Source organism: Schistosoma mansoni, chromosome 3 (genome assembly GCF_000237925.1).
Source record: "Schistosoma mansoni strain Puerto Rico chromosome 3, complete genome".
NCBI lineage: Eukaryota > Metazoa > Platyhelminthes > Trematoda > Strigeidida > Schistosomatidae > Schistosoma > Schistosoma mansoni.
This window is the reverse complement of record NC_031497.1, coordinates 21,315,892-21,330,156: the sequence shown is the minus strand read 5'-3', so window position 1 is coordinate 21,330,156 and position 14,265 is coordinate 21,315,892. Positions and strand designations below refer to the sequence as shown.

The 14,265-nt window shown below is 32.3% G+C and overlaps 1 protein-coding gene across 1 annotated transcript in view; it reads right to left on the bottom strand.

Annotated features, from left to right (window-relative positions):
- Positions 1 to 2,804: 2,804 nt before the first annotated feature.
- The window catches only part of Smp_134860 (translational activator gcn1-related), a gene marked incomplete at its 5' end in the record, with an annotated part of 60,305 nt that continues 48,844 nt past the window's right edge, over positions 2,805 to 14,265 (bottom strand). The window contains 6 exons of the mRNA XM_018799618.1: positions 2,805 to 3,193; positions 6,238 to 6,477; positions 6,825 to 6,935; positions 8,792 to 8,943; positions 11,538 to 11,956; positions 13,900 to 14,192. Of these exons, the coding sequence (XP_018651389.1) occupies positions 3,062 to 3,193; positions 6,238 to 6,477; positions 6,825 to 6,935; positions 8,792 to 8,943; positions 11,538 to 11,956; positions 13,900 to 14,192 (1,347 nt within the window). The 3' untranslated portion in view covers positions 2,805 to 3,061. The remainder of the gene's footprint in view (positions 3,194 to 6,237; positions 6,478 to 6,824; positions 6,936 to 8,791; positions 8,944 to 11,537; positions 11,957 to 13,899; positions 14,193 to 14,265) is intronic.

Below are 14,265 nucleotides of genomic sequence, written 5' to 3'. Positions count from 1 at the left end.
TGGTATAAAACATTAAACGCACAATGATAATACCCCACCCTCTTCCCTCTCTATATCTGCCTATCAGTTTGTACAGCCCTAACTCCCGAAACTCCTCATTCAAACCCAATTATTGCAAGATAATTTTGATTTCATGTAGATAATGATTTTGATTATATGGATCTTTAACACATCCTATGTTTTATGCATTTGACCTACCACTACTCTACTCAATCATTCATTGCTTCCCTGATATCTCATTGAATCCAGATGAACTATTTCGATTCGCTATACTCCCAAGCAATCCTCATCACCTAGAACTATATATCAAATGCTTTTATTATTTTCATCATCACCACTGTTATTTTTTATTTCATATTAATTAAAAACAAAAGCAAATTGAAGTAAGTCTTTTTTGTGCTAGAGAAAAGTATAAGGTATTGAAAGTTTTAACCAAAAGACAGAAAATAATAACTTCCAGTTGTTTCTATGGAATATATGGATTATGATTATTAGCAGTGTAATCCAGGACATTCGTTTTGTTCTATTAGGGACTTGTTCACTAGTTAGATTCGCGTTGGTCACAAAGAGGCTTAAAATTGAAACTTCAATATTAACAATTTAGAACCTTACTAAAATCGGTGCAAACATCTAGCCAAGCCACCTTTAAAACAGATGAAAGAGATAAATTTAGGCACTACCGTTAGTTGGCGAGACATACATGTTGACTAGTGAAAGTATCGGCGAAACTACACAAAACTGTTGCACATGAGACATTAGAGATGACCTTGAAACCCCGACACGCCTTATAAACCAGTGTGTACAAGGATCACCAAGAAGTGACGAAATCTGAATTTAATTGTTAGTTAAGGATTTTTCGCGGTTTATAATCGATTCTTACTATCTGAAAAGAGACTGATCTTTTATAAAAACTCAGTAAATAAATGGGTAGTTTATTGAGTCAGAAATACTTTTATAAACAATTTATAACATTTATTTAAACGTTCTGAATGGTCGATGAAATGAGTTTCTAATATCAATGGATGTAAAATATGACAGAAATACTTGTGCTCAGTAATGAATTATTCATTATGTCTCGGATAGGATTTATACCAATCATAAGCGACCTAACTTTTAAGTAAATCTACCTTAAAACGCCATCGGCACAAAATGAATACATACTCCTATGACTCTTTGGGTTTCACTTTAAAAACCAGAAGTCACTATTTCAACCTTGTTTGGTTGAACAACACATTTATTACTGAGAATTTATTAACTAAGGCCATCTGTCACGTTTTCAATAATCGAGTAACGTTATATATAACATTTCAATTGGTGAGTGCTGCATGTTGAAGTGTAATTTTCACTAGAGATTTCATTCCAAGCGATTAGAATTATTCGGAACTGCTGTGTATGAACATGTCAGTGTAGGACAATCTAATATGAAGGATAAAAGATACATATAATTAAAAAATCAGATCTTGAAATGAAATCTCTAGTGAAAACCACACTCCGATATGTGGCACTCAACCACCAAATAAGCTGAAAGTACTAGTTGGATATGTTCACTTAGTATTGTTTGTTTGAATCTTCGCATCGATGTTTAGGACTGCAACTGGTCAGTCTCTAATTGGTATATAGGCATACTATGCATATTGCCTCGATATAGCCTTAATTCACAAGCATTGTAAGCAAAGACGGATAGTGGCTAGCAGTGGACGAGTCCCGGATAGGACGAAACGCGCGTCCTGGATTCCACTGCTAGCCACTATCCATCTTTGCTTACAATGCTTGGATATGGTTTAGTCTCGTGTTAAACTGTAAAGATGTACTTTCTAAAGAAAAATGCACAATAAAATTCGGTATTGATTTAAGAGGATTATGCAGCTCCTATATTTAGAATAAATTCATGCTAATTTCCAGATATAAAATAGGATGTGAAACTCCTATTTTTTCTTAACACCATCGACAACATACATTAACATCTTATAAGAATTAATCCAACTTAGTAAAGTTCTCAATGACTGGAGTAAACAGCTATATTATATAACCGGAAAGCGTTAAGTTCTCAATAAATAACCATACAGTTTATAGCCAAAAAAACATATGAACGAATAAGTTCATATTAATCTGTCGATAGTGTCCCCGGTATAAGTATTATACGATAAGGACTCGGATCTGTGACGTTATATTGATATTGAAGAGGCAACTGATATGTATCTAACTGTCAAGTCCCGATTAACACAAAGTCTAGATCTAAAACAGTCTGTTGAGTAAAACCAACCCTTAGAATGACTTGGTATGTTTTTATCACTACTAATAACTCACTTTTACAGACACGATTTGTGAAACTTGATCTTAGATCACAATCCAGTTATAGAGACTACTGGTATTACCACCCTGCTACCCAAGTCGAAATAAGTAGAATGGAGTACGAGCTAGGTAATTACTGATCAAAAGTCGAGTCCCTGACTGTCGAGTCACCGCTTACTCTACAGAATAATAAATCTAGTCGATAGGATCAAATCGATTGTCCCAAAGCCCCTTTATTGGGGCACATGTAGGAATTATGAGGTAAGTAGTCCCTTTTTGTAAGAGTTGAATATTAACTCATATGTCATAAGAACCTAAATATACTAATCAAACGCTTAAAAGTTTGTTACCATGATGATAATTATTTGTATATGATAAAAAATCTCAACTAAACCTCTTCATATAAGACTAAAGATGATAGTTTTGTTATTATCAACGTTCAAGTGAACCTCTCATGGTATTCCAAGACAAATAAAAAAGACGTAAAACTTTAGCAAATCAAAAGATGATGTGTGCAGTAAATTTTTTTAAAATGAAAATTGAATCAATAAAAGCTAAAAATAAACATTAAATATATGTACGCATATATATATACATATACATATATATATATATATGTTACATATCAAGAAATTCAAGGTATAGATTGTTTGGATTTAGTTACGTATGGATACAATTAACTCAAATACATTTTTTTTGAATAGATCGTACAGTAAGAAAACAAAAAAGGCTTGAATGTAAGTTTAAATGTAAGTTTACACTGTAGAATTTACAATGAAATTGTATTATCCATATCTGGGCAACCTTGACGCCATACTTCAGACCAATTTTGTTTACGAAGTCGTTGTATAAGTGTTTCTAGTTGATTACGTGTACTATTATCCAATAGGTCGTAACAAGCCTAGAAAATAACAATATGATATATTGCATACAGAAAAAGCAATGAATGAATTACAGATATGTATGGCAAAATTGAACAAATGATCACTTTTGGTGTTGATATTGCGACCTGCTATTTTGTTTTTAAGGGAGGAATTTATTTATTATATTATTTATTCAAACACATAAATATTGGTACAAGGAAGCACCAGATACATATGCGCCACAAAAATCTCATTTGATTTGTGTGAGGGCTGTGATACTTCCCGGGTGCCCAGATCGAAACAGGTGGTTTTATTAGAGGGCCACACTTCTAGGAAGGAATTATTAAATGACTAAGCGATTACATCGTGTTAACTCGGTAAGAATTGAACACAAATGATCATTATCATCTTTATGATTAATAACATCAATATTTCGGATAATTGATCATAGTGTTTGCTCTTCTCAGTGACTGGAATTAACACCATATGGTTAGATTTTGTCAATAGTCAAGTAAATAGACTGTAGATATGAGGCTAAAATTGATAAATAATATTTCAAAACTACGCGTAGATTAATGTCATTCCAGTCCCACTATTATCCTGAATGAGACGTAATCAGTGTGTTTCAATAATGTCTCGAGGGAAACAGGTATTGTTATTGGCAAATAGATAATAAGCACACAATATTACAAATCAATTGGATTTAGAAATGTAAACTATCAAATGATAACTCAATGGTAAAATATGCATCCATCTAAATGAGTCCTTAAAACGTCCAAGATGATTACGAAATAACCATTCGCTCAAGATATTTGTTAATTCATAATGAAATTAATTAACTTTCAAAAAGTTCTCACACAACCACCATAGTTACATATCTATAAAAAATGTATATACTTTGAAATTAAGTATAATAATACATCATTTCAAGTGTTTATTTCGCTTTAAATTTATCTTAATTGTTGCTATTTTCAACTACTACTTCTCTAAGAATACTTTTCCACTGATTAATCAGTCATATATATATATATTACTGTATGGCTGTAATACTTAGATTGATAATAATAATAATAATAATTTATTAATTAAGTAACGGGAAAAAACCGTCTCATAAATTTAAAGTATGACATTATGTGCGTGGGCGGTATATATTGGGAAATCAAGATTACTGATTATTATGAGTAGTAGAAGTAGTAAGAGAATGGGAAGAACTAATCAAGAATTTTTATGTAACCGGTCAAACATTGAACATGTACATGTTATAGATTTATTTACATGTATGTCTGTTTACTTATGTTATGTATTATGCCGCAACATATGAGATAAAAAGAAAATAGAACAAAACATTATTATTATTATTATTATTATTATTACGTAATGGTGATTCGATAAAATAGAAAAATCCGAGTAAATTGTTACTAGGAATACATTTTAATATATTTTTTTAGAAACTAACAATATTAAAAGAAGACAAACAAACAAACGTATTTACTCTTCTTTAATTCCCTATTAAAATGGATTATTATCGTTATTAATTTGGTCTATGGTTATAAGAGAAATGATTCAAAGAAGATAATATTGGATAAATATTTTTCATTGGAGATGACTAGAATTTCAAATATAAAAAAAAACAAAACAATTTAGTTTGTTTTGTTTGATTGATGCTCAAATTTATGGAAAACCACGACATCGACGGCAATGAAAAAATAAGGAGATTTCGATAGTGTAATAAGAAGATGAAGATTATCAGAACTATGTGATAGATTAGCGCAATACATTTCGAACAATTTGATCACACATATACATTTATATATAAAAATAAAAGGTCAACTAGACTGGAATTGGGGGGTAAGAGAAGACAATGATGATAATAATAATTAAACTAATGTGAAAACAATTTGAAATCTAAGCATTCTGTAAATAAGCTAATATTACCAGGGTAGGTTTAAGGTGAGAACAAATTGTTTTTGAATACACAAAAGGGGTTTGAATTTTCGTATGGCTAAGGCTTCAAGAAAACTTAGTATACTCCTTTTTACACTTTCGTACAACACCACAAAAGCCGAGTTAAGATCAATCTTATGACCTATTTCAACTGTGTGTTTGGCCATAGAGGATGATAGATGTTTATCATCTACTCTTATTAGGTTATTCGATTTTAATAGTTGAATCCATGAGTCGATTAAAGGTAGATCACCATAGAAAAACCGGAAACATTGGACGGCCGTTTCGTCTTAGTATAGGTCACTAATGCTGGTTGATTTAGAATAAGCAGATTATATAGTTCTGTCTGGTGAAGAGTGACAAAATGCAGTCTTTTAACCATCATAGACAACAACCGTTCAGTTATGATTACCGCAAGATCGATCAACGAATATCATATTATTTTATTATTAATTGTTAAAGTTTGTATTTTTTCGAATTCACCGTTAGCTTTTTTGGAAAATAAATCAGAGAATAATTTGAAAACCACATCCATATACATATCAAGAGTTAGTAACTGCGATGGTGAGATTGATTGAGCCATTTAATTCCATAGTCTACAAATAATATCATTTTCAGTATAGAAAGGCAACTTTTCAGAGATGTCTTAACTGAACACAACTAAATTAAGAGTAACTGAAAGTAAGCCGGTTGTTTCACTGACTGCTTACAAACTAAATGTAATTCAACTTACCAAATATTACGCAAGAGGAGCGTAAAATGACATTTCTTAAAGTGTAAAACTCCAAAATATGCACAAACATTATTTACTTAATTGAGTAAATGTATTTAACAGATAATCTAGTATTTAGTAAGAATAATGATCTTTTTAGATGGTTGTTTAGAAATGGAAAGGGTGCACCAACTGCGTTAATCGTCTAGGGATATATTATTTCATGCACCAACATAAATGCTATAAAGGTTGGATTGAGAACAACTAGAGATAATCGAATAAAATTGATTTCAAACGAAAACTAACCTATACTTGCTTTATGAAAATATGCCAGGATAAGACCTCACTTTGTTTCCTAAGTCTACTGCTAACTCAACTGCATATATAGTAAACATTACAAATAATACAAAATTTGATTTCACTAACTTGTAAATATTCAGAATTAAGGTTTTGATCTTTATTTTTTGGAGCATTTAAACGACACAGTACGGCTAAAGCTGTTTCACTTCCAAGTCGTACTGCACTATTTTTATCTTTTATTCCGCTAAGAAGTATAATTACAAATGTACATAACCAAGAAGGAATTGGTAATTTTACACGCCATGCAATATGACTGGATACAACTGTAGACAATAGACGCACATCGATTACAGGATGTTCGAAACCCTATTTAAAGATCAAAAATAAAATTGAAAGTGAACAACAGAATATTTGAAAAAAGAACAATCACGACAAAACAAACCGAGTCATTGAAAAACTGACAAGACTTGTTCCTTTCTCTATTTAAAGGCTTGTAAGGACCACGTGATAGTACATCAACTGGATGGTTTTGTGGGATTTTTTATCCAGCTTGCTTCAGCGAATGCCATAATAGTTTTTCTGAGTATCAAACGACTCAAATAATTTATCAGTTTCAGATAAACTACTATTAAGTAATTCAGTAAACATAGTATGTTTTACAATTATATATATATATATATATATATATATATAGGGAATAAAATAAAAATTACTTTTCCAAGTAGCTCCAGTAACATTTTAGGATTATAATTCACTTCATGATTCTCTGTTAGATAACCGACAAAGCATCCAATACATCTGTATCCTATTTGACGAATGGCGGACTACATGTATAGCATAGAAGAAAAAAACAGGCAAATAATAACAGTGGTGAAAGATCACAATGTGACGATAATAATAAGAATTACTATAACGATGATTGCAGTAGCTAACTGTAATAAGACTAATTACAAAACAATTGGTCGGAAGAGGAGCGAGATGATTATTGAAAATGGCACTGTTTATTTTGAGTAAGTTCGGAATAAAGTACAAAAAATTTCTCATACACACAAATCACATTTATCATTCTAGCATGTATAAAGTTTCGGTAGAAGAAGTACACCAGGAAAACACATATGTATGTATATATAAAATCTTGCTGTTAAACAGTTAAATTACCAATATAAGGGGTTGTATAACCCTCATCTATCAAATAATTGCAGTTAATATAACGTTAGCAGTTCACTTCGACGATCTTTTACTATTATTATTATTATTGTTATTATTAGCTTTATTCAATATTATATTTTTGGTACAATATAGAATTCTCAGCACAAAGTACTTCAACAAGTTTCCGTTTCTTACTTCTTCGTCCTTCCTGACGATAAATATTGAGTGATCGCCAGTTATAAGTTAGCAGCCCAGTCAATCGACATCTGGATAATGTACATTCTTGTCGCTGCATATTGCCAGCAACCACGGTATCTCTGATTAGGTCTTTTGTAGCTTTTGCAGAGAAAGGTCTTACACTTTTCAGAAACGCACCTGAATAGGTTGTGCGATAATAAGCATAATGATGTATTAAAACAAACGAAATTAGATAACTTGTTGAAATATCTAGATGACAGGAACAGGTAGCCTAGATGTTTAAACAGGCCGCTATTATTTCTACATATTTCTGCAGCCTAATTGACAAATAAATGTTACACTTAAAAATTAACTAGCCTTCACTTAAGTTAAATCAACTCGGTTGATTTTATAGAAAATAAACCAAGAATGATATGTCAGTAGCTCCACTGATTCTATGAGACGATGTCAATGGATAGGATCCTTCTTCTTCTACTGTTAGTGTGATTTCTTTTGCATAATTTTCAATATTACTCAATTATGAAGAGAAAATATAATTAAATGTGATAGTAATGATTCACATTAATCTTGTCTAAAGAAAATGGATTAAGTCAAGTTACTAGGTTTCCTTTGCCAAGCACAATATTCAACTTTGAGCTGTAATATTTTATGTCTACAAATACACTACTGTTACTACTAATATTCAACTTCATAAAACTGAAGAATCGAATCTATCGCTTATGGATTGAAAATTCAGCGCTTTATACAGTATATATATATGACTGTTATCGAAAATTTTAAAGATATAAAAGAAGAAAAAAAGTTCAGTAGTAATGAAAGGATATTATTATGAACAAGTAGGTGATGAATGAATACGTAGATGAAGAGTTGAAATGATGTCGCTTAAAATGTTCCATAGACTTAAACTTGTATTGAATGATTTAACGTAGTAGAGATAAAATCTTCCTCAGAATGATGTCATTCAGCTTTATAAAGCTCTTTTTCATAAGCTTTAACATTCTATATGAGAGAAGGTGAGAATAATACAATTTACTGTATTGAATGACAATTTTAGACGAAATAGTTAATTAGTTTTGAACTAATACAAACAACTCAGCCTGCAAGCACAAATTTGACTTTGAGGTGAAGGCTATTATCAAACGGAAATACATGAAGTAGGGACTGAACATACAACGTACTCTTTGAAATACAAATGGTTTGACGATTAAGCTGCTGTGCACATCATGACACGAACATACAAACACATAATAGGAATCTATTGATACAGTTAAATAACTTAGTAAGCACAATAGTCATGATTACAAATTGAAATAATAGTAATAATAAGACTAACATTTTCGTGAATGGATAATTGTTTAATAAATTGTGCTAGGCGTTCACAAAAACCTGATTGTATATTCTCTGAATTGATTAAAATTTTCGGTGTATGCTTCAGTGGGATCAGAAGAGCAATGCCTTGACTTTGAGTAAATGTCCATGGTACATCTAGAGTAAACAACGAAAATTTAAAAAAAAATAATGAAAAACATATCTGACAGTTAACGGAAAATTTCAGTTAGTAATTACACACATACACATTGAAATTAAACTAGATGAAATTGAAGTATTAACAGTGAGGAAGAAACAAAAAAGACTCCTAACTGTGTGAATTGAAAAGAAAGATTCAATTTCATCTTCGACTTGATAGATCAAATTCAAGTTTTACATAGAATAAATGTAGACGATAAGAAGCCTATCTATTCATAAATATTTTGGGGGGAGTCCGCTCTCCCTCTCGAAATTCTCTCACATTGCCACGCGTATATAGCCTCTGTCACAGAAGTCCTACTCACTGCCTCTTCGCCACGGGGTGTTGTTTACGAAATTGAGAGGATGGAATGCGAATGTCCGGCGCTTTAACCGGGTCGGTGGACACGGAAAGTTCACCTAGGGGAGTTGGAAAACCCTGATTCCAAACCAATGGTGCACATGAGCTCCAGTATCCTGAGGGAACGAATGGCGTATGAATCAATCGTTGGTCACCGGCTACCATGGGACTTCATCTCCTCACGATGCTTCACTGCCTTGTGGATCAGATCTTTAGGTCAAAGGCTCCCAGTATGATCCCCTAAGAAAACCACCTGCTTTGGTTTGGCCGACATTTTCGTGACTCGATGTAAGCCATTTCTCCAGTAAATATTATTTATTTATTCTCAGAAGAATTGGCTTGCACTGAGTCGCGAAACATCAGAAAATCTAATTTTTCTACTCATTGGGATATTACAAATATATTATTTTTATTTATAACAATCTACCCAATGCTCAATTTATTTGAAATTCTCAAGTCAAACCTTGGTAATGATACCTGTACACATATCTAATAAGTGTGATTTATCTACGAAGTATTCAGCTTTGAAGAACAAGATTTATGTGAAGGTTAACCATACTACTCAATAATGTTAACCAACTTAAATGAAGTAAGGTTTAAAACTGTTATATAAATAATTGTAATTACTAAAACTTTGTGAAGAAACAAAATTTTGCCCAGCACATAAAAATGAATGAAGTTAATCATTACTGTTGAGTTTAGAACAATTATCTAGCATAGTTTAGACATTGTATTTTTCCAAATAATATTGGAAAACCCTGATTCCAAACCAATGATGCACATGGGCTCCAGTATCCTGAAGGAACAAATGGCGTATAAACCAATTGTTGGTCACCGGCTACCATGGGACTGCATCTCCTCACGATACTCCACTACCTTGTGGATCACACCTTTAGGTCAAAGGCTTCGGGCGTGGCCGCCTAAGAAAGCTACCTGTTTCGGTTTGGGCACCTGGGCAGTATCACAGCCCTCACACAAATCAAATGAGATTTGTGTGGCGCATATGTATGTGGTGCCTCCTTGTACCAATATTTATGTGTTTAAATAAATAAACCATGAATTAAAAACGTACTCATGAAAACTATTTTCAGTTAATAAATCAATAATTACGACATATTGTATATAACGTATCCCACTTAAAAACAAAGTTTAAACACAGTTCTTATGAGCTACAATAACCACAACAATCAATGGAACTAATCTAAAAGCATTTCATAATAGAATTTGTATCTATCTACCAATAATCAATGAAATCTAGTGAAAGTAGAATCTGAGGATAAATGTTAGCCAACTCAAGTTGATATTTAAAGAATACCAAAAACATTACGATAAGATGAGTAGCAAATAAGTCGAAAGAACAGAAGCAATTTATAATAGTAGTAGTAATAGGAAAGGAATGAAATAGTGAAAATACAATTCCCATTGAAACTAAAAGAATGAATGGGATGTAAACTACTAGAACTGATTTGAAATAATCAGTTGTGAAATTGATATTTATCATTATAACAAAAAAACAATTTGGATTTTTATAGGTTGACAGTAATATTCAATTTTTTAATTTTATTTTATTCAAACACAAATATTGGCACAAGGAGGCACCAGATACATATGCGCCACACAAATCTCATTTGATTTGTATGAGGGCCGTGATACTACCCAGATGCCCAAACTGAAGCAGGTGATTTTCTTAGGAGGTCACACACGGAGCCTTTGACCTAAAGGTCTGATCCACAAGGTAATGGAGCATCGTGAGGAGATGAAGTCCCATGGTAGCCGGTGACCAACGATTGGTTCATACGCCATTCGTTCCCTCAGGATACTGGAGCTCATGTGCACCATTGGTTTGGAATCAGGGTTTTCCAACTCCCCTAGGTGAACTTTCCGTGTCCACCGACCCGGTTAAAGCGCCGGACATTCGCATTCCATCCTCTCAATTTCGTAAACAACACCCCGTGGCGAAAAGGCAGTGAGTAGGACTTCTGTGACAGAGGCTATATACGCGTGGCAATGTGAGAGAATTTCGAGAGGGAGAGCGGACTCTCCCCACTTCCTGCCGTACCAGGGCATTTGAGGGCAATATTCAATTTGATCATGTAAAATTTAGTTTGGTCAAAATATAATAATACAAATAACATTAAATAGTCAATTGTAATACACTGACAGAATCATTATCGTTTAATAACATAATAAATTAAAAAATATATATAGATACCTTTTTTGGTGGATGAAGATAGGCATAGTTTCCGTTCAAATAAATTAATAAGTTCCAGTTTCTTCTGTATTTTTTCATTGTCACTTTGTTGAAAGTTATCAATAGTGGATTGTGCAGCAACAACAATAAATCCTATACATGAAGAAACTATAATACGCAATTGATCTGAAGAGATCAATACTTGTTTAGTTTGATTAAATGATCCTAAGATACTTTGTTGTTCATCAATATCATCTTCTTCACTATTATAATCATTGTCATTTCTATGTGGATTTGTTTCAGTTCTAATTTCATTGTCAACAGATTCTGGTAAACGCATTAATGGAATTAATGAATGAAGTATAGTACTTAAAGCGGTTAGTCCAGCACGACCTCTGGAATGTTCTAGACATAAACGTAACGCCTGCAAACTAGTATCACTAGTAAATATTGATGAAATGAAAAACAAGACAACAGAACGATATAAATATAGTTTCTAAAAAAATATATGCCAAAATAACTAAGCTTATAAACCTGCATATAATATTATCTTAGCAGAGGGTGAATTCAATTGAAACGAAAAAAGTGTGACACAGTCAGAAACAAGTTTATGTTTAGAAGAACACCAAGAACTGTCATAATACGATGTTGCTTTATTTTATAAAATCGCTGACCATTAGTTTAAGTTGTATTAAGATTAGATACCATCATCGATGGAATTTGTAGAATGCTGAGAGCGTATAGATTAAAAAAGCAGTGAAACTGCTTTTAAGATCAATTACAAAGAATCCTGGAATTGCTGAATATGTTTTTGGAACTTTAAGTTCCTTTGACTTTTTGATACAGGTTTATGTACTTACTTACTTACTTAATTATGTCTGTTATCCCTCGTCGAGGAGCCTAGGCCGCTCACCAGACAGGTTTATGTAACATGAGTAAATATCTGCTTATTTTGTTCTGTAATATTATGTAATACATGAACTTGAAATTATGGATCTTACATTGGAGTAGTTTTTATGATTAAATTTCTAAATCGAACAACATTGTATGAAAAACAAAAGCAGACCAAAACATAAAAAACGGATATTTTTTTTCAGATTGAAAAAAGACTAACTAGACAATATGTACTTCTTTTTTCTTTTCACATTTCATGCATTCTTAATGATTAGACAATGTTGTAGTTTTATAGTTGAATGTACTACTACTACTTCTACTAATAAGTCATAATGACACATTACTAGGTAATACATAGAAAGTTTGTATATATTTTAACAAATGCGTGTGTGCTGAGTGCCGGTGGACAATAAAAAAAAAATGAAAAAAAGTGAATTGATAAAAAAAATTAACAGGAGACCGGTGAACAAAGTAAGAAGGTAAGACAAGTTAAAGAAAAAAATAGAATAAAAAAGGACACCGTGAGAAATTTAGCGTAAAATGTAAACAAAAAAACTGATACACATGTAGGGTAATTCTTGTCAGGAACTGGGGTAATTTGTAGGAGCATTATAAACCAAAGGACACAAACCCAGCTGCTAAGCCTTATTTCACAGAGTCGGACATAGAGCTTTAACGTCTGAGTGTAACGATAATTCATTTTGATCAATGAATTGAAATTCAATGGTGTTCAGGTTTTTATATTTCTTTGTGAAGCTGAAGAAAATAACTATAATAATTGATTACAAGCTAACAACTGAATTCAAGATTGGTTTATTTAATTTTTTTTAGTGACAGCTCTGACCCATAGCATCAATGATGGGAGTGGGGCAGCTAGTCATTAATAATGTGGAATCGGATTTAAGGTCTATGGTAAGTTGATTAAAGTTCAAAAATATGAATAACTGGATACTGACTCAGTGACCTACCAAGAAATCTGAAGGTTTCAAAGGATGTCAGTACACACTGTTGTGTGGCCTCAGACTAATAAGTTGATTTCACTGAACAATGTACTTATTTAGCACTGAGAACTATCTGGGTATGAGATTTGTTATTCTCTGGTTATTTAAAAACAGGATAACATCGTTTTATGATGAAGAATTTGATAGAAAAGATCGTTCCTATTCATGAATTTAACGATCAATCCTAAGATTGTAGATTAGGTTATGTACACATATGTATATCGTTTAGTCAGTAGTCTTTCACGTAAAATCTCTACCGCTTCAAGTTCCCATATTTCACTATAGTACAGTAGAAGAGAAAATGAACATAATGAAAAGTAAAAAAGGATAAATAAATAAAACTGAAATGGAAAAACAAACATTAGAAATGTGGTGAGAAAAATAGATGAGGTCAAATAAGGAATTTTACTAATATATATGTAAAAATCGGAGACAACAGTGTCTATCTTAATAAAGCAAGTATTTGATACCATTCTACAACGACTTACGGAAAAGCTGCTACACCAGCCAGTGTATGTGCAGTTGCGGAAACACCTGATTTAGGTAGCATATCTTCCACCTCACTTGATGTATCTTCCAAGTAATCATGAAAACGTGATACAACAGTTTGAGATGACACTCTAGCCAGATCGATTAACAAAGGATCAAGTTTAGGTGTAATAGGAACAATTGATGATAACCCTTCACCACCAAGTATTCTCGTCTGTTTATGTGCGTCCCCAAGACATTTTAAGAAGGTCGACTGAAGTTGTGTAACAAATGGACGAACAGATTGTGGGCACTAAAATAAATAAAACCAGGTTGACTCGTCAGTTCATAATTTAGTAAAAGGAAAATTCCAATCGAAAGATCAT